Source organism: Cebidichthys violaceus, unplaced genomic scaffold (assembly GCF_023349555.1).
Source record: "Cebidichthys violaceus isolate CVI_PGR_0920_01 unplaced genomic scaffold, fCebVio1.0.p SCAF_31, whole genome shotgun sequence".
Classification (NCBI taxonomy): Eukaryota; Metazoa; Chordata; class Actinopteri; order Perciformes; family Stichaeidae; genus Cebidichthys; species Cebidichthys violaceus.
In genome coordinates, this window is record NW_027176495.1 from 1,152,156 (window position 1) to 1,176,151 (window position 23,996).

A 23,996-nucleotide genomic window follows, 5' to 3' on the forward strand; every position below is an offset into this window, starting at 1 on the left:
AGCCGATAATGGATACTTATTTCTTTGTGGGAAAATAAAAAAATAAATCACACACACACACACACACACACACACACACACACACGGAGTTAGTTTGGGTGCTTCCTGCAAACATGAAGACGTTTACTGTAACCGCAGCAGCGCAGGGAAGCTCGAGTCTGAAGTTTCTCACATTTCCGGGTCCTGTGACTCATCAGGTGGTTTTGCCGAGCTGCAGCAGGAGAAGGAGGAGCGGAATAAGGGAATCGTTTCTGTTGCATCTGGCCCTCAGCCCTCTGGCCAGCCCCAGTCCCACAGCAGCTCCTCACAGGAAGCAAACGCATGCGCGAGGGAAGCAGAAGTTGTCAGAGTTTAGAGAAACAGCGTCGGTGTCGGTGTCAGCAATGGCTGGGGGCTCGGTGTTCGAGTGTAAGGAGTACTTGTTCAAAGTGCTGGTCATCGGGGAGTTAGGCGTCGGGAAAACGAGCATCATCAAACGCTACGTGCACCAGCTCTTCTCGCAGCACTACAGGGCGACGATCGGAGTCGACTTTGCGCTCAAAGTCATCAACTGGGACAGCAAGACGCTGGTCAGGCTGCAGCTGTGGGACATCGCAGGTAAGGACGCGCTCCGCCGTCACTGGATGGCATGCTCAACTTCTCGCGTGGGAAGTTTCATTTTTTTTCACAGGTTGCTCGCCCAAGAGTTCTTTCCCAAATGAGACAAATGCATTGAATCAGAGCTACGCTAACTAAAATGTTTAAATGAACATTATGCAACATGTGGCGTTCCCCACGAGCGCAAAGAAGCACGGTGGGGATTTCCTGCAGAACGGACCGGTCGGTCACGTCTACTCGGTGTCTTTTCCACTTCGTGATCACGGCAGCTCATAATTGTCAGTGGAATGTAGGTCAGGTTGTTATTACCGACTGAGCGCCGCCCCCCCTCTCCGTGAAACTCCCCACGATCATATTCTTGTAATACTTTTTCTCTTGGGATTAAAATGTGTTTATAGCTGCACTAAGTGACTTAACTGGCCCTTGTGTTTGTTTCACGTTAATAAGTCGCTGTGATGTTCTTTAAACGTCATGGTCCCATGTGACCCTGTGCATTGTTCGGGACATTCTTCCACCGGAGCTCCTTCACTTGGCAGCCTGCAGCCTGAGTACGCGTCAGAGCAGGACCAATCAAAGTTTCTCACACGCAGGCGTTTCTACTCCGACTCTCACTGTTTGTTCATCTCTCAAGGCACAAAGAGAAAATATCACACTGCAAACAGAGGAGCATGCTTGAGAGGAAGTGAGAGGCAGACAAACCAGCAAACACAATGACTGACTTTTAAATGTCGAGTCAGTAGGAATGTGGGCTGGTGGGTAAAGGGTGTCTGTGATGTCCCATTAGTGTCTCTGTCTGTCTCTGTCTCTCTGTCTGTCTGTCTGTCTGTGTCTGTCTGTCTGTCTGTCTGTCTCTCTCTCTCTCTCTCTCTCTCTCTCTCTCTCTCTATGTCTGTCTGTCTGTCTGTCTGTCTGTCTGTCTGTCTCTCTCTCTCTCTCTCTCTCTCTCTCTCTCTCTCTCTCTCTCTCTCTCTCTCTCTATGTCTGTCTGTCTGTCTGTCTGTCTGTCTGTCTGTCTGTCTCTCTCTCTCTCTCTCTCTCTTTCTCTTTCTCTCTCTTTCTCTCTCATATGTTGGATCTGGATTATCTTCAGAGCCAAAAATACATCTCACATTAGGGCTTGTGAAATTGCCTGGTCATATAAACTGTAACTCATAAGGCCGATTTACAGTGGATATTTTTATGTTGGGTGGAATGAGATCACATGGCTTCAGGGCTCTTATATATATGTGTGTGTGTGTGTGTGTGTGTGTGTGTGTGTGTGTGTGTGTGTGTGTGAGGATGCTCTTGGTGGCGAATCATGACAGTTTATGAATGCAAATATTTCCAGACTAAACGATCATGATCTCACATGTGCAGAGGAACGGTAGCAGCAGTTCATCATTGTCTCAGAAGAGAGGCGTGGGGATGAAGGATTGTTTGTGTGTGAAGAATTAGTCATTATTGATTAATCTGCAGATTATGTTCTTGATTTATTTATTAATTGTCAGGTCTATTACATGTCAGAAAGTAGTGAAACGGGGTCATCCCAAAACTGTAGTCGACATATTTAATTAGCTTGTGTTGTCAGACCCAGAGTCCAAAACCCCAAATAGTCAGTTTGTTATCAGACCAACAAAATAAAACATAATTGATAATCAAAATGCTCTGGCTATCAACTAATCCTTTCAGCTGGCTGCTCTAAAACCTTACTGTGATGCAGTTCAGTTGCGTACATGGTAACCCTGGTAACATGTAGATGTTTGTCTGCAGTGGGATGATGAAATGACTATTCATGATTCTGTCTGCTGCCATTAAGATTGGACTCGTGTGCCCTTCTCTCTTACAGTAGACGTACACCACAGCCTCACTGGGTTGATTGGCCCAAGTAATCCCTTACTGTACCGGACTCCCAGTCATGGGCTTCCAGAGTTGAAGTGTCAGTTATAGCTTCTTTCCTCCTCCTTAGCGGAACATGTTTTATTGCCTGAGTATTGTATGGTAGCTGCTGTGGGTCACATCCGTTGTGTACATACTGTATCTGAGCTCTGATTCAAAAATGTCAACATAACCTTTCTTTATTTTTGTATCCTGTTGAAAGACAAACACGATCAGTCCCGCCTTTTAGCTATGTTAGATAAGGTTTTGAACGTCACCATGGTTGCGCAGATCCATCCTCTCCCTCAATCAAACGGACCTCGTCTGCTGAGACGGATCAGGACAGATGGTCAGAGTTCTGCTGCGTCTTTATATTTATTACATCGCTTACAGCGGTGACGGAAAGGGGCTGGACAGTTTGGTGTGTGTGTGTGTGTGTGTGTGTGTGTGTGTGTGTGTGTGTGTGTGTGTGTGTGTGTGTGTGTGTGTGTGTGTGGGGGGGGGGGGGGGGGGGGGTCGGTACAGACTGATTGGCGGTGTGGGCTGTATTCCCCCCCCGCTGGCAACACAAGCTCAGTGTGCCGGGGCATCTGTGACCGAGTGCCAGGGAAGGCCGTCTGCCCGTCACAGCCGGACGGCACTCGATCAGACGATCTGCGAGGGTAAATAAAACACTGAGACACACACACACACACACACACACACACACACACACACACACACACTCACACTTGGATAGACTGATATAATAAGAGACAAAGGGAACACACTTGCTCGTTTTAGATTAACAGAACATGGACACACACACTTGTCACCAGAAAGAAAGTTTGAGGTTAGATGACACGGATACTAAACCGTATTTTTCACACCTACACCAAGGTCTGGCCTGAGGATGCATCTCGGATAAAATAAGCGAGGAAACGTGGGCGTGAAAGAGCAAAAGCTGGAGGTATAATTGCAGAGTCATTAAGAGCCGCCATTAAGCCACGTAATCGTGCAGAAAAGGAGGAGGAATCATCCTCTCGGCAACGCTAAGAGCAACTTCTGAGTTGCGTTGACTTTTACCAAGCGTACTAATGATTACAGTCTGGGAGGAATGATGGTAATCAGAGGCTTCTACGAGACGGTCGCACCATGGAAGTCACCGTGTGAAGTTCGAAGCTCTGCCGCCCCCCCCTTTTTCACCCAAAATTGCTAGTCTCTCCTGGATTGGTCTGTGCCTCTGGACAGGATGATTACCACCATGGCGTAGTGTAAAAAAGAAGCCCGCACCTTGTAGCACCCGGCGCTCCTGGAGGAGCAGGAGGTCGCTCAGTAACAGGATGTGTGACGTTGGTTTCCATCGCAGAGAAATCCACTTCACCACTGACCAACATTCAGAACACCCTGTTTTTCTCTCTCACTCAAACGCTGCCGTTCTCCACGATTCAACACCTTCCGTTTCATTTCTTTTATCTAACGTTGGCCTTTTGTGTGAAATACTGGATGCATTTACCCTTTTTTAAGGCTTCTGAAAAAAATCCTGTTCACACCAAGGCCAACACAAAACCTGTGACCAAGTCGACGTGATTTTGTTTTAACGTTCCGAGACTAGCAGGATCGCCGGAGATCCCGGCCAACATTAGCGTATTTGAGGGGCTGCAGCAGTCTCAGTGTTGAAGCTGATGAAGATACTGGGCTCATATGAAACTAGACGACCTTATGAATCCATAACAGCCATGTCACAGCTGTTCAGGAAGTGGGGAGGGGGGGGGAAGACCATCGGCGGATAGTTTAAATGGATCCTGTGTAATAATTACACGACGAAGACAGTGAGACCTCGTCTGTGTGGGTCACATCGATCACTGTAAGCGGACAGAACAAAAGCAAATTCTTGTCTTTTATTGCTTATGCAGAGAGATTACCATCTAATATTCTAACGTGTGTTTATTGCATGAATCTACAGTAGAGCAATGGAGAGCTTCACTGCGTTATTGACTGACATTGGGACTACTTGCTATCACTATAAGCACATTATTTAAACAGCATTTGTACAGGAATGACTCTGTCCCATGCTTTCTGAGACATGGAAGCGGTTTCCACTGCGTTTAGTGTTTTGAGCTGCTGCAACCTTGTGCCAAAGCTTTACGCCGATCAGCCCCCACTAACCCTTTTCGGTTGAAGGGGAAACAAAGGTCATGTCCTACCTCCTTTTTTAAAGTGGAATAATTCAGACTGTGTTCAGTGCTGAAGGCCGCCGTAAGCTGAAGTAAGTTCTCACATGCTGCTCGCTGGAATTTGACCGTGCCGGTCATGTGTTGTTCAGTCGGTCCTCCGCAGCTCGTGCTGAAGACTACCTCAATGACTGGAGCCTGTGTTGTCTTTTTATTTCAGTTGTTGGGAGGGGGGGGGGGGGGTAGTTTCACAGCCGGTTGCCTCCTAACAACAGACGCAGACCGCTGCCGTCGCCGCTGCCTGCCCGTGTCTGGCTTGGACAGTTTCTATGGTAACCCACCCACAGGATAGCGAAATGTACGACCGGAGAGGAAGCTGGGGTTGCCACGGCCGTGGATAATGATGAGACTTTTATTTCTGTTTCTCCCACACAAACGGAGACGATACAGTGGCTGCAACTGAACACATTCTTTTTCATCATGCAGCTCTGTAGCTGCGGGTCGATACCTCGCAGTACTTGAGGTCATTGGTGTGGTTAGATTGAAGTGTCCATGTTTTTTAAAGCCTTTGGAATTCCACACCAGTTAACGGCGTTTCTTTGAGGACAGATTCAGACGTATACTTCCCTTTAGTTTGAGGCAACAGCACACGTCTTTGTTCTCTCTGCAGTCTCATGCTCCTCTGTGGCTTTCAGAGAGTCAGTCGTCTATTGTTCACGCGGACCCTTCCATCCCTGTGTTTTCTGCTGATTGGGTTAGCAGCATATGACAGTCATTATAATTATTCTACAATTATTTTCCTCCTTTTATTTAATTGTAGATGATTGCTTCATTGAACTTCCTTGTTGCTGGTTCCAGCTGCTTGAATGGGAGGATTCGATGTTTTTGCTTTATCGCACATAATAGACCTGCACAATTAATTGCATTTTTATATAAATTACATTTTCTGTTAAAGGTGAAATGTGAGAGCTGTGAGGTGTCCCGGCCCACACATCATATTCTACAGGCAGTACAATCTTTGTTGTTGTTGTTCTATATGTACATAACTCTCTCATAGTTTTTATTTGTATAGAAAGATGTTTTCTGAACAGAGATGTTATTCTCTGTTTGCTGCTATAAGAATACGTGGATTATGACTTATAGCTCTCTCTGGTACAGCTAAGAAGCTGTGAACTGTCCCTGTCAAAAATACTAATATTAGTAAAAGTGTCACTGTTTTCTGACATTAAATGGATTATTTGATTAATAGATATTAGTAGTCTATATTTTTCTTATTGTCAACAAATTCCCAACAATAATCAAAGCCGACAATGAACTGATCCTTCGAACGTCTTCTGTATATCAAAAGCCTGATAGAGCGTATTCCTTATATTCCTTATATTCCTTATATCTAAAAACACGTTCATGAGACACACCAGTCCACTGAGTGACCTGTTCGTCAGATTGTGATGAACATGTAACACTGTATTTCCATAGTTACGGTGATGCAGGTGTAAATAATTAGCAGCGGTCCAAATCTGCGTCTGAAAATAGTCCCTAACAGAATGTATTTATTACTCGTGTTTCAGTATTGATTGCTAAAAACTGCAGTGATCAGCTGTTTTAGAAAATGATTGTGCCTTATTTAAAAAAAATATATATTCTTAACCTGTTTTTGCAGATTGCTATCTTCAGTAAGAATTCATATTAATAAGGGTTAAGGGCTGAGTGCCATAGACTGACTGGAGCGATAGTGAAGCATTGGAGGACGGGATGAAGCCGTGCTGTTTTCTGTCTTTCTATGCGATTGGAATCGTAGTAAATGCAGCTGAATGATCATCAGGACTTCCTTATGACGCTTCAAAGGTCAGGCGTCATGGGATTTGCTGTCATTTAATATTAGCCACTTCTGCGTGGAGCACCGTATCAATACTCCAAATAACTCATTACACCGTGCAGCAGTCAGGCGTGTGTGTGTGTGTGTGTGTGTGTGTGTGTGTGTGTGCGCCATCACATCGGTGCTATTGATTGCTATATTCACCCCGTTCCCTTTCCCCGCCCGGCCGCTTCTCCCCCAGGAGGAGTGAGGTTGAAGGTGGGATGAAGTCGCCACACATCGACCCGGCTATAAGAACCGGACATGTCAGGAAATCAAGTGACGATGACACAAGGGCGTTTCAAGTTTAGTCCTCCAGTTTAAACGAGTGATGGTGCTCTTAATTAACTTTTAATAAAAGAAAAAGAGACAGAAGATGTGTGTGTGTGTGTGTGTGTGTGTGTGTGTGTGTGTGTGTGTGTGTGTGTGTGTGTGTGTACATGACGAGCTTCTTAAGGCAAGTCAGTGTTTGCCGGCCAACCTTGCAAGTCTGCACTTCATTTGTAATAGTTCCTCGTCCAAGGTGACAAAAAAAAAAGAGCTATTTCAGCTATTGTCCCATCGTCGCTCCGTGTTTTCATCAGAGCACAAAAGTCGTTCATGAACGTCATGAAATCTGCTCACCTGTCCTTGTCGCTCTGTTCACACGATTTAGTTTAGCTGAATTAAACGTCGCACACTGTATTCTTTACCTCAGGTGAATATTCAGTCTCTCCATTCTGGCTGAACGCTACGCTGGGGCTGAGTCACACCTTGCAATGGAAGAAAAAGAAGCCTTGAAAATGATTCAGCCGTTTCTTTCTTTCTATATTCTTTCTGCCTTTGCCTCTGCTCTGCTGGATGGATGAGTTCTACAGGGCCTGGGAATTAAAGCCTTCTTTTTTTTTTTTTTTTTCCAGTCTACCGGCTCTTTATCCCACTGTGTCGTGTCTCTGGTGAATTCACCTGGGGTTATAGCAGCTAAAATTAGACTCTCAATTATGAGCAATTACCGTCAGGCCTGTAGGCCCCGCAGTGGATTCACTCCCTCGCTCACACCCGCACTGCGCCACGCCATCCCAGATCCTTACGCGGTCGGGTAAGAACCCACAGTGGAGTGAAAGTGTGCGGAGAGAAGCTGCGCTCGCTGTTCCTCACTCTTCTTCTTGGTTCTTTTTTCTAACTCTTAACTCGGCTCTAGTGGTTGCAGATTGTCTAATACCATTACGTTTGCCCTGGAGGCTTTCTTCTATTGGAGCCTTGGAGCAGAAATATGTGCTAAATCTGTAAAATAGTACCAGGAGTCATTGGAAACCTGATATTATTGCAGAGACGGAATCTGAATTTAAGTTAAATGAGCAGGTGCACGACATGTCGTACAACCAAATCACCTGTTTGTAATCTGACGTCACACGTTCAGACAACTAAATCTGAGTTATACATGTTTTTGGATGCTGCTATTCAGATCCGAAAACTAAAAGAGACCAATATTTTTAGTTAGACTTATATAATCTTAATCTTGTGCAATATAACTCAAAAAACAGGAACCATATTTGGAAGCTTTCGCAAGAAGTCTCTCGCGTGTTTGTGTGAAGAAAAACCACTCGTCATCAAAAAAAGAGTAAAGCCAACCATGACCCTCCAGCTTTGAATGTGAAACTGCTTTCTTGTTGTATGTGGAGACAGAGTTCTGTCTGAAACATAGCAGATGTCGTGTTTTACCGTCAGCATGAAGCGGCCTTCTGTCAGACCCAGACTCTCTCGGTCACAGATTGTGATCGAAGTCACAGTCCGTGCGTCCTCGTTCTCACTTCTTCTTTCGGTGGGCGTCAACCCACCGCCAGTTCCTAACTAACCTGTTTTGGTTTTATTTTGAGCAACCAGATTATCTGTGCACCACAGTGGTTATAACGGGAGTCTGGTAAGACATTTCTTCTTGTCAACAAATCCCATGAAAAGACCAAAACCAACAATGAATGAATCCCAATAACAAGTGTTGTCGGTACAGCCGAAGCATGATCTGCTATTTAAATCACATCGATGCAACGTGTTTCTGTATTACTTTGAACTTCATCCGCGACCGTTTAAGGAAATGGTTTAGTCTTCGTTGAAATTGAAAGCAGATATTTGTGGTCCATCCTTTTAAACAGGAAGAGAAGACGGGACAAATGGACAAAGGCTGGGGAGGCTTGGAATTAACATGGTTGGTTTTGGTCTTTTCATGGAACTTGTTGATGTAAGAAAAATCCAGACTATGGTTTATATTTGGGGTGTGTCTTTCCTCTGAGGAACGCTACAAGCCAAACGTTGTCAGATTGATGAAAGTTTGAGAAAGTCACTGTTGTTGATTATCATACCAAGCAACAAAAAAGGGAAGTTTAATGATGGAATGGGGAAAAAAAGGGGAAAGGCCCTTCTTATTATTCCAGATTTAAATGAAGCGATCTGTGGAAGAAACCAGAGGATGTTTTTAATCAGATATATGCTTGAAAGTGTGACATCAGCCAAGTGTTACCAGACGTGCACCTTTTGTCAGTTGAACCGCTGATTATAGATTCACTTCCCCCAACGAGGTTTTGTGCTGCACACCTCAGTGCACACTTATGCAGAGGTGAAGTGATGTGTGCAGAGGAGGAGGTTCGTCAGAGCGCTGCTCCTGGAATGTTTTTTTTCTCACCTCAAGAGCCCGTTTCCTCTTAAAGGTTTCATTTAAAGTGTGAAGCTACCACACAGAGCTCTAAGGGTCCCTTTGGACCCCGAGCACCAGGGTCCCTTTTTAGAAAACCTCTCATGTCACTTGACGGTCAGCCCCGCACAGTCCTGGATCCGGTTCTCCAATGCCTCCCTTCCCTCCAGCGGGCCCAGCTATACGGTCTGGGCCTCCAGCAGCATGGTGTCGGTGTTGGCTCCCAGCGGGGGACTGAGGCTCATCTCTGCTCCTGCCCGGAGGAGGAGGTGGAGTTCGAGAGCTTCAGCGAAATAAAGTATGGAAATGACCATGGAAATTTGAATTTATGACTATATTTATTAAATCCTAGTGTCTGTAGTCGTTTCCCCGTGATGTGATGGCATCTAAAAGAAATCTTGATCTTTAAGTAGTTAGGATGTAAATCCAATCAGTAGATTTGAGAGATGTATGAAGCAGATGTGGTCCAGAAGAGACCTTCTTGGATCGATAGTGGCACCACATATCCTGCTGGTGGTTCCCCTCTCTTTGCCTTTTGTGAAGCATCGTCTCAGAGAATGACTACGGAGAAAGGGCTAATTATTATGGCAGATTACTTCTGCCATTCTCTGGGCAGATTAGGCCCTTTTTTAGGCAAATTAGGAAAAGTAGGTCGGATTTTGTTTTGGCCACACTTGGAGGAGGAAAATTGTTGAGCTCTCTCGGAGAGAGATCCATCCAAAGATGGAGGAAGAAATGATCGGGGACATGATAGAAGGCTTTAATTAGGGTTGTGGGGATTGGATCCAGGAGACACCTGGAGACGTTGGACTTAGTAATAACTTCAATAATGTACAGTTGAAAGACTGAAGTCACATTGGACAGAAGAAGGGACGGTTCCATGGGACTAGCTGATGGTGAATAGGTCTGTATGATGTAAGCAGAGCATTGTTCACTAGAAAGGTTCTTATTGATTTTGAGTAACCTTTCCACCCTGTAAAAGAGATTTCTAGGTACCGTATTGGCATAATGCAGATTTTAGCTATTGAAAGAACATTTTATTAATTGCGCATATGATTAAAATATTTTTATGGACAGCCAATCCAGTCTAAGTGCAGAGTCGCTCCAGGTGCCGACCTTAAACCACGAGCTGACGTTGTGTTATCGGCTAGAGTATCGAGTGCAAAAGATGAACTGCAGTGGTCCTCTAGATCAGAGAGTGATCGGTGGGGAGGTAGAATGGGGTTCAAGGCAGTTAAACTAATGAGATCTTCTGGGTTCACATGTCTGATGTATGACGACTCTAAAAATGCAAGAATTCCACTAACTTCTCCTCCTATCCACTCAGGTCAGGAACGATTTGGGAACATGACGCGGGTGTACTACAAGGAGGCTGTGGGGGCCTTCGTGGTGTTCGACGTGACAAGGGGCTCCACGTTTGAGGCGGTGTCTAAATGGAAGCACGATCTCGACAGCAAGGTGAAGCTGGCCAATGGCAACCCCATCCCCTCGGTGCTGCTCGCCAATAAATGTGACCAGAAGAAAGAGAGCTCCAACAACACGGCCCTCATGGACAACTTCTGCAAAGAGACCGGCTTCCTGGGCTGGTTCGAAACCTCAGCGAAGGTAAGCCATCGATGCGGTAGACGGTTTTCAGTTTTACAGAGTTAGAGCTCATAAATGCTGGCTGAAATATCTTGCATTAATTTCTCCTTTTTAGAGCTTATCGAGTCCAAACATGAATAGCAATGTCTTCAAATCTTATTTCACTCAACGTGACTTGAGTTTGCGGCAAATCCGATGTGATCGTTTGAGAAATGAGAGGAGCTACTTTAATGCAATACATTTTTCCGTTTTCACTGCATGACTCGTTCTTCTTCTCATGACAGGAAATCCTCCACTGCCTCCTCTCTGAATGCTGTCATCACACTGGTTACTCTGTGGCAATTGTGAAATAGTGACATGAAGTAATTGTTTTTTTGTTAAACTCATTCTTACGGTGTTAAGAATGGCAGTTTGTAGATAGCTGTTAGAAGGATCGCATTGAGACTAGAACTCGTTACAGGTTACAGGTTACAGGTTACAGTGGGGCTGTGAAGGATAATGTTCAGCAGTGTTCCTCCTAAACGCTGGTCATGATGTCACAGTGTTGGTGTTTCTCAGTTCACATGGTGACATTGTGCTTTTTGAGTAGAATTTAGTGAAGTGAGTTCATCTTGACTGCCTCTCTCTTGGACAGATGTTCAGATAATCGTACAAGGACTAAAAAACATCACTGTTTAGTGAAGGATGAAGTATTCATGTACTAAAGTAGTAGTAGTAGTAGTAGTAGTAATACCACACTATGAACCTTCTTCTCCGCAAGTAAAAGTCCTGCATGAACATGTTTTTTACCAGAGGGAAAAAGTACAAAACTGTTATTAAAATGTGCTTTTGTTTTGGGCGATGTGTCGCCGGTACTCAGCACACAGCTCAGTGACTAATATAGATTGTATATCATGACTCATGATCCATCGCTTGTTCTTGAGTTTGAATGAAGTGTGTTTTTACGAAGATGAGGGGTTCACCAATTATGGGTTTTATTCATTCAATATACTGTTGATGGGTAGTTTAATGGTTCAAATTATGTCACATTTTGTAAATGAATCATATATTTTGTCTAAAAAAAATCTACATCTGAAAAATAAGTAACTAGTAGTAGTATTATTAGTAGTAACAATAACTGTGAAACAAATGTAATTGAATGAACGGTACAATAGTTCCCTTTTGAAATGTGTGTAGAAGTACCAAAGAGTACACAGTCCTTAGTGAATCTCCTGACTTAGTTCCCCCAGCTGTTAGTCTGTGTTGAGGCGTGTCTGATGAAGTGCATTCTCTCAATGCAACAAATGAAAGGTCATCAGCAGGTAACTGTGCGACAGCACAAGCGATGCTGCCAGCGGTCTGCGTGTGCCGCCGCCTGCTCCGCCATAAATCACTTCCTTTGTGAGACGCCGTCGTGTCCGACGAGTGCTGGAGTCACAGAGAGGTCAAATGTTCAAACTCTTAACTGTGAGACTCCTGAGAGAAGCTTCCTCACACCTTTCCCTCGCCTCCTTTGCCGTCACATTTTGCGTTTTTGTTTTTTCGAATTCATCCTCGTCAATGAGCCAAAAGACACACAGACATACGTACTTCTGCATTTCATACCGAATGAAATCTTTTGTACTTCCATGTTGAGGAATGCTGTGATGGGTTTTGGCAGCAGGAGTTAACTCGGTTAACTAATTCCAAATATGCTGAGGCCCTGCAGCGATGTCACGTGTTGTGTCATGTGAAGTGAGTATGTGTGTGTGTGTGTGTGTGTGTGTGTGTGTGTGTGTGTGTGTGTGTGTGTTTGTGATGTGTGCAAAGCCTTTCTGGCCGTCTCCTTTCTGTGAGTGCAATGAAGTGTTGTTGTTGTGAGTGCCTGTCACCGTGGCGATAAACTCTACACTCAACAAAGTGTGATCAGCGAGCACCAATCTTTCTTTCAGTTTGAAGCGACGTACAGAAGAATAGTTCATAACGATCGTGATATGCATTGTTTTCATCACAGCCGTAAGGAGTGTGTGGCTTTGTCGTGTTTTTTTTTTTTTTTTAACCCTTGAGGTGCTGTTCATTTTCTGTGGTCCTAATCGGTCCTTCGCTATGACGTCATCAATGACTCGGGCTCTCTTAGTGGGACGTTCATCGGGTTCTGATTGGTGCTACTCATTGGAAAAATCATAACAGTTTAAAAGTGATGCGGACGCTTCTCATAATCATGTTATTGTATTCACATGCACCGCCAATCAATTTACAGATCGGGACCGTACATTTGGACAAATAATATACCAGATTTTAAATATTTAGTTTTTATTAAAAAGCAATTAGATTTGTGTTGCTTTTTAATTTGAAATTGTTCCTTTTCTACAAGCAATTTCTTAAATATATTTCAATTCTGAAAAGATGCTTAAAGGCTGTGATTCCTCTACTGAAGCAGGGAAATGGACTAGTGTCTGAACAGTCACTAAACTTGTTTGTGGTTGTCCTGTAGTGTCTCATCTCAGTCGCTGCTCTTTCGGTTGTTAAAATAAGTCTCATCTCCACACTGACGGACTGTTCTGACCCTTTTTTTTCCCTAGGACAACATCAACGTGGACGAGGCGGCACGTTTCCTGGTAGAGAGCATCTTGGCTAACGACAAAGGGTTGCCGTACGAGGAGAGCAATGGAGACCGGATCAAACTGGACCAGGAGACTGTGGCTGCTGAGAGCAAGTCAGGCTGCTGTTGACACTCGATCCATTCAAATTAGCAATGCTCCTCCCTTTGGAGGGGGGGAGGGGGGGTCCAAGGCTGTGGCTCTCATTCCTATACTGCAGCGTCTCGGAGGAATATGAATTCTTGGGTCCTCAAAGCTCCAGAATCTTGTCCTCTCTGCACTGATGCCCGGTCGACCTGCACACCCAAGTGTTTCGTTGTAGTCCTCCCCGACCGATTTTATCTCGACGTTGTCACCGATGATGTCACCGCCTCCATAAAGCCGGTTCCGTCTTTGTCCCACACCTCTGAACCTCAGCATCTTTATGATTGTGTTTTTTCTCACATTTCCCAGATTCTGTATTCCACCATCATCTATAAACCCCACCCAGCCCACCACACTTGAACCCCGCCGCTGCTCCTCCTGTTAACCTGGCGGCCTCTGAAGCCCTGGACTCCACCACTGACCAGGGCTGCAAACTAAACAGAAATTGGCGAAACAACAAGCTAGAAAACAACGCGTGGCCTCTTCATGTCTGTCACTTTGGTCTGTTCTCTCTCAGCGTCCTTGTCGTTCTGCATTTATCTGTGAAACGAGATGCTTCGTTGTTCAGTGTGGAAGTATGTCTTCAGTTCACATAGATGGAGATTAATGACAGTCGTTCTTTTACGGCCCGCACACGTTTGTGTTTCCAGATGTTCTTTAGACTACTGCGTAAAACATGTGGGCCTTGCAGTTATGCGTTATGAGAGTGTTATCGTTTCTCATATTGCTGTCATGAATTGTTTTCTTTGTGCCATATTTTCTCTGACGCTATGTGCCATAATAATCATAATAACAGTTTATGTTCTGTTAATTAGAGGGGAACACTTTTTTGTTATTCACTCAAACACTTACAAAGACACAGACGGACAATACAGTTTTTCATAAAAAGAACTCTAATAATGATACTCAATGAGACACCGGCATGAATATGTTGGTCTGATTCACGGTTTGTCAGTTTTTGTTTTTGTTTGTTCTTCATGTGTTCGGTCGTGCATTACATATAACAACGGAATCAGACAGCGGACTACTCTCTTGTACATTAGTCTTCAGTGTTCAAATTAAATATGAAGGATTTTTTTTTTTTTAAACATTGAGTTGAGATTAAGTTAACATGTAAAAACACATTGAATATACAAGACCAAAATAGAATAAACATTTTAGCAGAATTTTGCTGTCTGTTGAAATATATTAATTATTAATGCAATTCATGTGTCTCTCTCTCTCTCTCTCTCTCTCTCTCTCTCTCATATATATATCTATATGTGTAAATTGTATATATAATAAAACACTGGGGCAATGTTTGTGTTGCTCAACAAGCTTTACGATTAATTCAATCGTAACCTTCTGAGCTACAGACTTTGTGAATTAATAAATCAGGTACTTAGAGCACAGTATTTGGCTCAAATACAACAGAAACATTTTGTTTCCCTGTGTGGATTTTATGTCCCAAGAAAATGTTTCAGATTATAACAATACTTGCTTTTACCAGCACATAGTAGACTTCTCGGATCAAGCCAACTGAGCTCGGATTAGACTCCTATGAACACATGTCTTAAGTTATCAGCATGCTGCACAAAGCAATCATGTTTGCAGGTTCTTGGGACTGGGATCTAAGATGGCGCTGCTTTGGTATTTCCATGCCACATGTGAACTGCAGGCCACTACAGAGTGACAGTAGACCTCACTCTGACTGCATTTGAAGAAGGATCGAGTGGTAACATCAATTTATATATGAAAGCGTGCCTTATTATTCGTCATTCTAATAAAAAGCACAGATTAATGGCCATAATAAGACTGTATAGTGTGCAGAGCGAGCACTGGCACAGTTCTATTTGAGTTACATAATGTTTGATACTAGTGATACGTTTCCCTGGAAGAAGAGTACAATAGATGAAGTTGTATGTGTGAAAAGTTCGAGTAGTGTGTGTGTGTGTGTGTGTGTGTGTGTGTGTGTGTGTGTGTGTGTGTGTGTGTGTGTGTGTGTGTGTGTGTGTGTGTGTGTGTGTGTGTGTGAGAGAGACACACACACACACACACACACACACACACACACACACACACACACACACACAGGACCATGTGATTCCACTCAGGAAGCAGTGTGTGATAGTCATCAGACACTGTGCTCTCACCACTCCACCTTGTTCTCTTTCACACACCTAACTGTCGTCCAGACCAGGAAATACAACGACGGCGTGCCAGTCGCGTGGTGTGCAAACATTACTGCACTTCCAATACTGAAATCCACATTACGTCACTGAAGTATTTCAGCATGCGCTTCAGCGAAAGCAGGACATTGGACGAGCATTGTGATGTATTGCGTTGTGGTGCCACAATCGTGCGGTTTGACAGCATGAGCCATGTGTGTGTGTGTGTGTGTGTGTGTGTGTGTGTGTGTGTGTGCATCACATGACAGACTTGAGGCGGTGCAATGCAATCCAATACCACGGCCTTCAGGAAAAAAGCACCCCGTGTGATGCTTCCACTGTTACACGTTTATCAAGATGGTTCCAGAAAGGTATCGATTCAACTCTGCAGCACAATTTTTGAGGCTATATTTCTGCAATATGTTGCATCATTCTGTCAGTTTATATACAGGACGATGAATTACGTTTCGTTACTCGGAAGTTACTGTCTGTAAACAGACTGTATTGTAAACATAGACTGTACGTAAAGGAGCAAGAGATGCGACGGCTCCAGACATCCGCCCACGTTAAAGCTGCGTTGCTTAGCAACACAGCCAAACAAACGCACCTCCGGGCCGCTTGCTTGACTTGTCCGGATCTTAGTGCAATGTCCAAGACAAAACTCAGGAAAAGGGAGTCCTCCTCAAGTAAAGTCTCTTTATCCGACCGACAGACCGAGTGAGTGGTAACGCCGGCTATTAGCGTTAATTAAGGCCAACTGTGGTTAGCATTAGCGTTAGCAACACATCATCAAATGAACTAAGTTAGCTAGCGCGGAGGAAACAGCTAGCCGGTATGAGCTAATGTAAACTCCAGTATGAACGGGTAAACAGGACTTTGGTGGGTTTATTCTCTAGACTGACTCTCTGGTACTCGAGCTGGCTCGTGTTGCTGCTAAATATTGACACAAGGGAAGCCAAGAAACAAATGAAGTGAAGAGCTGTGTGTCATCCTTTCAGAGCGGCGTCTTCCTCTGACAGCCTAGGAGGCCTTTGGAGATGCAGATTCCCCATTTGGCCTGAGTGGAACGACGCAGAAGTCAACAAGGAGAAATGGGACTCGAGTAAAGGAGCTGAAGATGGACGGACGAGCAAGAGTCACAATGCTGTAAATCTGGAGTATAAAACTATACAAATATATATATGTATACTTTTACAGTGTAATGGACATCACATTCACGATTGTTTGCTTTTTTTTGTCTGCAGACGTTTTTTGAAGATCCCGAGGGGAAACTTCCTCTGCCTCCATCTTTGAAAGTTCACTCCTGGAAGCGTCCCGCAGAGTTTATTATCAACAAGGTAAACCTCCATGCTTCCCTGTTGAGGATATGGTTGCTGGGGGTAGTCTCTGTCTACATCCAATGTCACTTTGTAATGATACAGGTGCTTTAGACTTGGACCGTGATGTGCGCCACACTATGCACATAACAGTAATACACACATATCAGTGATTTTAAATCATTTAATGTCAAATTATATGAGAAATTGATTATACTTTCTATCACAGTGATTGGATTTATCAGAAAAAATAATCCCTTTTATGACAATATTGTGTTTTGTGGTCATTTGTCTGTATTCATAACTCACTAATAGACTTAAATGACTGCCATTGACTGAAGGATTGCTCTTCTGATGCAGCCTTTTAGATGTTGTGTGTCTTTGACACGCTGTGGAATGTAGTTAAGCAAATCTGCTCTCTAGTTGCCTCCAATGAAGTTTTAATTGCATCACTACAGTTTTCTGTTCTTAGTGCAGTGTTGAGCAATTACTGGCAGCTTCCTGCTCTTTTTTTTTTTTTGAATCGGTCCGTTGCCAGGTCACAAGCTGCCTTTTTTCGCTCAAGACGTCAAAAGCATTTCATTCATCTCTCAGAAGAGGAACACGAGCCGATCGCAAAAGCAATCAGCCGTGCAGATGCGGGCGACGCGTCAGCTGCACTGTGAAACTCTCTCTTCGTCGGTCTTTACCCGTCGGTCTTTACGAAGCCGGCGTTATCAACGGAAATGATTTACAGCTCTGCTCTGCTGCTGTGATGATGGGAGGAAACGCGACCTACCTTGACCCGCAGCTTCGCTCCCTCCCCGTCATCCGACCCATTCATTTATTTTGAATCGGTAACGGAGTAGAGTCTGTTAACTGAAATATTCATCCCAGGCACAGTCTTGGGAGCATCATTACGAGGCGAGACCAGTTTAGGACCTGGGATGAGCAGAGAAGTACTAACTAGGTTACATATTCATGTCTCTTTTGAACTGGTGAAGCATGACGGCAATATTTTAAAGCTGTCCACTGTGTTATTGTAGTGAATGATTTTGATTTGTAGGTGGAATATTTCAATAAAAACAATGATGTGCTTTATTTCAGGCTCTCACCGTTGTTGAAAATCAAATCACCTTCGACCTAATCTCCCCCAATGATCATCTCATTTGCAGCGAGGTTAGTGTCAACTCTTGTTTTCTACTTTTCTGTGTAAGATCGCTCTGACTTCTCGGTAACCGATCTCCAGCAGCACTTTCAGACAGAGTGACGTTTGATTGACAGAAATTAATTAGATGGGGGGGGGGGGGTGAAGCGATGCCCTTCTTAATCAGATAATTGAGGATTGAGCCAATAGATTTAAAGGTTGGTAGTTGTTAAACTGACGATTGCCTTTTCGGCTCCCTTCTCACCTCCATCTTGGATCCAGCTGATGAGGCGGCTCATCGGTGAGATCTGTATCGTCCGTAGCGGCACATTTACAGGAGATCGTTGGAGACCCTGGGAGCACATCTACTCGCTGTGTAGTGCGGCGAAAGGTCATGTGCCTCTCTACAACAACTATGGGAAATACGTGGTCCGACTCTATTGGATGGTGAGCCGGACACACACACACACACACACACACACACACATATGCACACAAACCCTCATCCACACATGTGGATCCATGTCGACGTCACTGCAGATGAAGTCGCTGCTTCACAACGCCTCTTTGTTAAGCAGACATTTTTAGAGGCACATTTTTAGGCAACGGATGACGTAGAACTGCATCGTAAGATCAGACGACGGAGGATGCCGCAGATGCAAGGGGGATGGGGATGGACTAGAGGGTTGGGGGGATGAGAAACTCTTATCCACTCAGGGCTCAAATCAATCAGTCTCACTGCTGTGCCGGGCTTCATATACTGTCCGATGAATAGATAGACGTCGTTCTTCTCAGAGAGAAGAGCTCAAGTTGGGTATCTATGCCTGGTAAGAGAGAGCAGGCACAACCCCTGGAGGGCTTTGTGCACTGCACTGTCGATCCTATTGGTTACGTGATTCTTTTTCTCCTTTTTAGATAAAGCTCATCATTGCATTGTGATACAGGTTGAAGTTGCTGGCCTGTGAGTTGCAGTGTGTGTGTGTGTGTGTGTGTGTGTGTGTGTGTGTGTGTGTGTGTGTGTGTGTGTGTGTGTTGCTTGCCACAGAGATACTACATCAATGTGTCATCTCAGACAGGGAACTTCTTCCAGCTCTACGATTTGGGTCAGCGAGAGAGAGAGAGAGAGAGTGGGGGGGGGGGGGGGGGAGACAGAGCTAAAAAAAAACCCGATTGTGATCCGTAACGCTGTGACTCGTGCCTTGACAAACAAGCATGACACGGTTGTAGGCAGCAGTGCCCCGTGCCAACCGTAGCACGCTAACAGATGGTTGTTGAGATTGCATGAAGCACCCAGCCCCCCCCCCCCCCCAACCGCCCCTTCCATTTCCTCGCCTGCTCTGTGCTCATAGGATACTCCTTTACTCCCCTGCTCATATGAGTCTGGATTGTTCCGCACCGATTTCCTTTTCTTTTTCTCCTTCACGCCGCTGTGAATGCTTCATTCTCGTTTTCTCACCTTGTTCTCCGCCGTCTTACAACTCTCGCTTCTGCTTTCCCTGCTTTGCTTCCTCTTCCCTCCCTTCACACTGTAGTTTACCCCCATCTGCGAAAAAACACATCGAGCTCCTCCTGGAGGCGACGGCTCGACAAAAAACGGTGGACGAACAAGCAAGAAAGAAAAGAAAAGAAAAGAAAAGAAAGTGTGCTCGCCCACACTGCTTGTGCGCACTGCTCCGATGGATAAGGAGAGGCACAGCTGTGAACAGTCAGTCAGATTATCACCTGCTTGTGCTGCTTCTTCTTACAAGCGGTGTGAAACTGCCCCAGATGGCCAGTAGACAGACCACTCCACAGACAGCATGTAACAAGCTCTGACACCAAACAGGATACGCAAGCATAAGGCAGCTAACGCTAGGAGAGGTGTTGGAATGTGGACATCTTGGATCATAGAGTTTGAAGCTTCAGCTCCTCTTATTTTTAAATGTAGTTCTACTGACTGTTTGGTAAAGGATTTGTGAGTTTAGACAAGCTTCCTCTAACATGCAAATGGTTCTAAAGGTGAATTTGGAAGGAATCTGAGCAGTGGGGAGAACAAATGGCGTAACACTCTAAAGTATACATTCAGACATTCGGCAAAATAAAAGTTTGAATCGTGAGGTTAGGAAGGCTGCGTAGCACGCTTGCATGGTTGCGATTGGATGCTACGAGTCAGCTGATGGCCGATCAGTCGATGCCAGTGTCTCTTACTCCTGCCTGAGGGCAACGTGAGAGGCTCAGAGTTGCAAGAGGGAATATATACAGCAGCTAAAATATGAATCGCTGCATGTGGAAAAATGCAGTTTTTCATCAGTTTCAGGATATTGTATCCTCTTGAGATGAGGCCTCTTTTGAAGCTGAACTGAACTTTTGAGGATTCTGAGATCCAATACAATTACAATTGCCAGAAGTAAAAAGCTAAGTTGAGGCTAAAAAGAAACACTGCAGACTTCACACTTCAGTGCTCGGTGGGATGACGATTAGTACTCTCACTTAGCCACCTGTTAGCAGCCACTCTTTTTAAGACACATAAAAGCTTCAAAATTCACGAGTGGCCTATTTACCAGCACATTTAATGTCATAGCGCAAAACATCATAACACTATGTTAACTACTACTAGAGGTGCGTTGACTGACATGCTCTACGTTCACTCGGTGTCTTGCTCCCTTGCTTTCAGGGCTGTTGGAGGAAGGTAACGGTAGATGATTCGATGCCGTTTGATGAGGAAAACAACCTTCTCCTTCCCGCCTCCACCTGTCAGTCGGAGCTGTGGCCAATGTTGTTAGCCAAGGCTCTCATTAAAGTGGCCAACACAAAGTGAGTTACTGTAACGTACATGTCTTAGTACTGCCATGAGGAGTTGTGAAAACCGTAATAATGGTCTATTCTTGGAATAAGCTCGAGTCTGTTCTTCTCGAGCTTATTCCAAGAATGTTTCACTCTAATACGACCACTGTAAAAATACCTCACACACTCTGCGTACTTACCCTGTGTACTAACACGGTGCACTAAGTACTGTTGGTGCTGTTTGCCCCCTTTAGCTGCTGGCTCAGGCGTCGCCATGTTGAGAGCGAAGCAATTGCAATGCTCCGAATCTCACATCAATCACCTTTTTTAAATGTGGGTCGAACATGACTGAATGAGGAACTCAGGGTTGAGGATGTTCATTTTCTGTGCATGTTGAACCCATCAAAGTAAACTGGACATTTTTATTTTTTTTCAAGCTTCACGCTCGTGCACGAGAACACCCACGGAGTGCATTTTGCTGACTAAGCCAAACCTTCACCTGACCTAATCTCTGCCTCGGGGCTGTCTTGAATTCGGTGACAGACAGACAGACAGACGGGCGGTGTGTGTGTGTGTGTGTGTGTGTGTGTGTGTGTGTGTGTGTGTGTGTGTGTGTGTGTGTGTGTGTGTGTGTGTGTGTGTGTGTGTGTGTGTGTGTGTGTGTGTGTGTGTGTGATGGGGCAACATAGCGTGCGTTAAAGGTGGCTGTGTCCACAGAAGTTCGAGACATAAATGTTTCATCCGAGACAGGAAACAAAGGAGCCTTTCGTCTCATGGATTATTTATAGGTCATAGTGGGAATGCTTCGTACTCAACTCGTACCAAACTTTGCCCAGGTGTCTGCTGGGACTCCTCAGAAAAAGGTCTTTTTTTTCTTTTTGAGGGCTCCATTGCTTTAGTGAACTGAGGATTGTGCCACACTGTGTAGTCTGAATCGAGTCCATGGGTTCATGCACACAGTTGTCTTTTTCTGTTTTTAATCAGTTCCTTGTGTGTTTCTCAGTGCAGGGTCTGAGGTCTACGGAGAGATGGGCGAGTTCACCTTCATCCACACCCTCACTGGCTGGATCCCAGAAATCCGTCCAATAAAGTAAGGTCCTCACTGGTCTTTTGCATCTCTTGTGCTAATTGTTATAGGTAAGTGTCCCCCCTGTATTTGTGCCTTTTGGAGTGGAGCTGGGGCGTGTTTTCTTCTCAGGCTCAGCAGGTTACCTGCTGGTAGTGGGTCGCCTTGGGAATCTATCGATACGTAGGAGCACTGAGTACGGCTGTGTTTGTGTTTCTCATTGATTCACAACACATCGACTTGCAGTCCTATGTGCATGTACACAGACACACACACACTCACACACATATACATCATATTTTATTTACATCACCTACTACTGTTATCAAGAAAGAGCAATATTTTGGTCCCCCCAAAAACTATTTTATTCTGACTGACACAATCCCCACAGATGAGCCATTGTTGTCATCCAGCTGTACCCAATATTATGGTCTGATGCATCATTATCAGCCAATGTCTACCTTCCACTACTACTGAGCTAACAGTAGAACTATTAGCTCTGGAGACACAAATCGCAAACTTTTATTTCAAATCTGATTTTCATTCGTCTTCCTCACATTAGAATGACAGGATCAGGCTGACAATCGGTAAAGTGGTCATTTTAATCCTTGAATAAAATAACATGCTGCATCACACACAGAAATGATGTCCTCTTGATTCTGTTATACTAACCTGTTTCACACCATGCCGTCATGCAATTTCACCTCCACGACCCATACGTCTGCTCTGGTTAGCTGGTGAGGAACAGGTTGTGTCGGGGAGCTGTAGAGCCTTTGTGTACGCAATGTGCGATACAAATAAGCTTAGCGTGTCTTCAGTAAAAACTATTTTCCAAAGGATGTGTTGAAGTAGAGAGATGGTTGTATTATGTGAGAGAGAGAGAGAGAGAGAGAGAGAGAGAGAGCAACTGTAGCCCATTGTATTGCAGATAGAGGGATGTACACAGCAACGGGAAAAAGAAACTGCAATATTCTCAGGGCCAAGACAGAGTGCAGAATCGGTAGATGTCACCTGGAATGGGAGAAGTCATGGCGTCGTAGGCTCAATGATAGACATGAGAGCTCAACATTAGCACTCCTTGCTCAAAAGTTGTAATTTTGGGAGATAGGCACAGAGGTTGATACCGTTGCTGACAGAGTCACGCTAACATCTTTTTAGATTTTATATTAACGTCATCCCTTATTTGACTTCCTCTCAGGTCTGTATACCTGAGAAAAACGTGGGATTTCCTACAAGACACCATTCCCATATTCACACACCCAGACGAGAGTTTGCTGGAGACGAAGTCTCAGACTGCAGATCCAGCTGCAGGGAGACGTTCCAGCTGTAACGACAGCGAGAGTCAGCTGCCAGAGCCAGAGAAAAGTCAAGGTCTGAATTGTCAACACACACACACACACACAGAAAGGCAAACAAATACGCACACATGCATACCTGGAAACATACATTCCAATAACACTTTGTTTGGACATTTAATTGAGTGAGTCAATTAAATCAATCATCTGTGTGTGTGTGTGTGTGTGTGTGTGTGTGTGTGTGTGTGTGTGTGTGTGTGTGTGTGTGTGTGTGTGTGTGTGTGTGTGTGTGTGTGTGTGTGTGTGTGTGTGTGTGCAGTACTGTACTACATATTTGTATACAGCATGTGTGTGAATGCACAGTGTGTAAATCTCCATTTTCCTCCCTCTGCATCCATAATTCAACTTCTATGGTGCAGGACAATGAATATTTCATTGTCCTGCAAAAACTCAAGCTTATCAATGATTCAATTCTCTTATTGCAGTAATAACCCTTACATCTTTCAACATTCATAGCACTGATTGTTGATTTACTTAAGGACTGGGAGGCCGTTGGTCACTATCCTGCAAATCGCCTACATTTTTCCAGCCGTCGCTCCTCTGCCTCTTTCCTGACGTTTCGAGCATCACTTCCTGTTTTCCCAAGCCCATGTATTATGTAGCGCAGGGAGGGTTAATGTGTGTATGGTGGCCTATAAATAAACCAGCAGAGGGAGCAGTGGCAGGGTGAATTATTTGGTGTTCCCGCAGGGCAGAAGAGCCTCCCAAGTCGAACGTGGTTATGTGACGAAGGCAGGACTGAAACGTGTCCTCAGAAACCAGCGCGTGGCTTGGAGTTGTTTCAGGTCATGAGCGATACAGTAAAGTAAAAGT

The 23,996-nt window shown here is 44.6% G+C and overlaps 2 protein-coding genes across 3 annotated transcripts in view; both read left to right on the top strand.

The window, feature by feature from the left end:
- The first annotated feature begins 241 nt into the window (after positions 1-241).
- On the top strand, positions 242-14,576 carry rab32a (RAB32a, member RAS oncogene family). Its single transcript, XM_068724652.1, has 3 exons — positions 242-597; positions 10,452-10,729; positions 13,249-14,576. The coding sequence occupies exons 1-3, from the start codon at positions 384-386 to the stop codon at positions 13,396-13,398; spliced, it is 642 nt and encodes a 213-aa protein (XP_068580753.1). The 5' UTR covers positions 242-383; the 3' UTR covers positions 13,399-14,576.
- A 1,600-nt stretch (positions 14,577-16,176) lies between these two features.
- adgb (androglobin) overlaps positions 16,177-23,996 on the top strand; it is a 34,659-nt gene continuing 26,839 nt past the window's right edge. For both annotated transcript variants that reach the window (XM_068724626.1, XM_068724624.1), the window contains exons 1-8: positions 16,177-16,274; positions 16,556-16,703; positions 16,802-16,894; positions 17,960-18,031; positions 18,282-18,446; positions 20,653-20,792; positions 21,766-21,852; positions 23,027-23,199. In XM_068724626.1, coding sequence (XP_068580727.1) covers positions 16,204-16,274; positions 16,556-16,703; positions 16,802-16,894; positions 17,960-18,031; positions 18,282-18,446; positions 20,653-20,792; positions 21,766-21,852; positions 23,027-23,199 — 949 coding nt within the window. In that variant the 5' untranslated portion in view covers positions 16,177-16,203. The remainder of the gene's footprint in view (positions 16,275-16,555; positions 16,704-16,801; positions 16,895-17,959; positions 18,032-18,281; positions 18,447-20,652; positions 20,793-21,765; positions 21,853-23,026; positions 23,200-23,996) is intronic.

Excerpts from the sequence above, each read along its gene's own strand:
- rab32a (XM_068724652.1), top strand. The coding sequence starts at position 384 with ATGGCTGGGGGCTCGGTGTTCGAGTGTAAGGAGTACTTGTTCAAAGTG. Across the intron at positions 598-10,451 it reads GCAGCTGTGGGACATCGCAG|GTCAGGAACGATTTGGGAAC; the intron begins GTAAGGACGCGC and ends CTATCCACTCAG. Across the intron at positions 10,730-13,248 it reads GGTTCGAAACCTCAGCGAAG|GACAACATCAACGTGGACGA; the intron begins GTAAGCCATCGA and ends TTTTTTCCCTAG.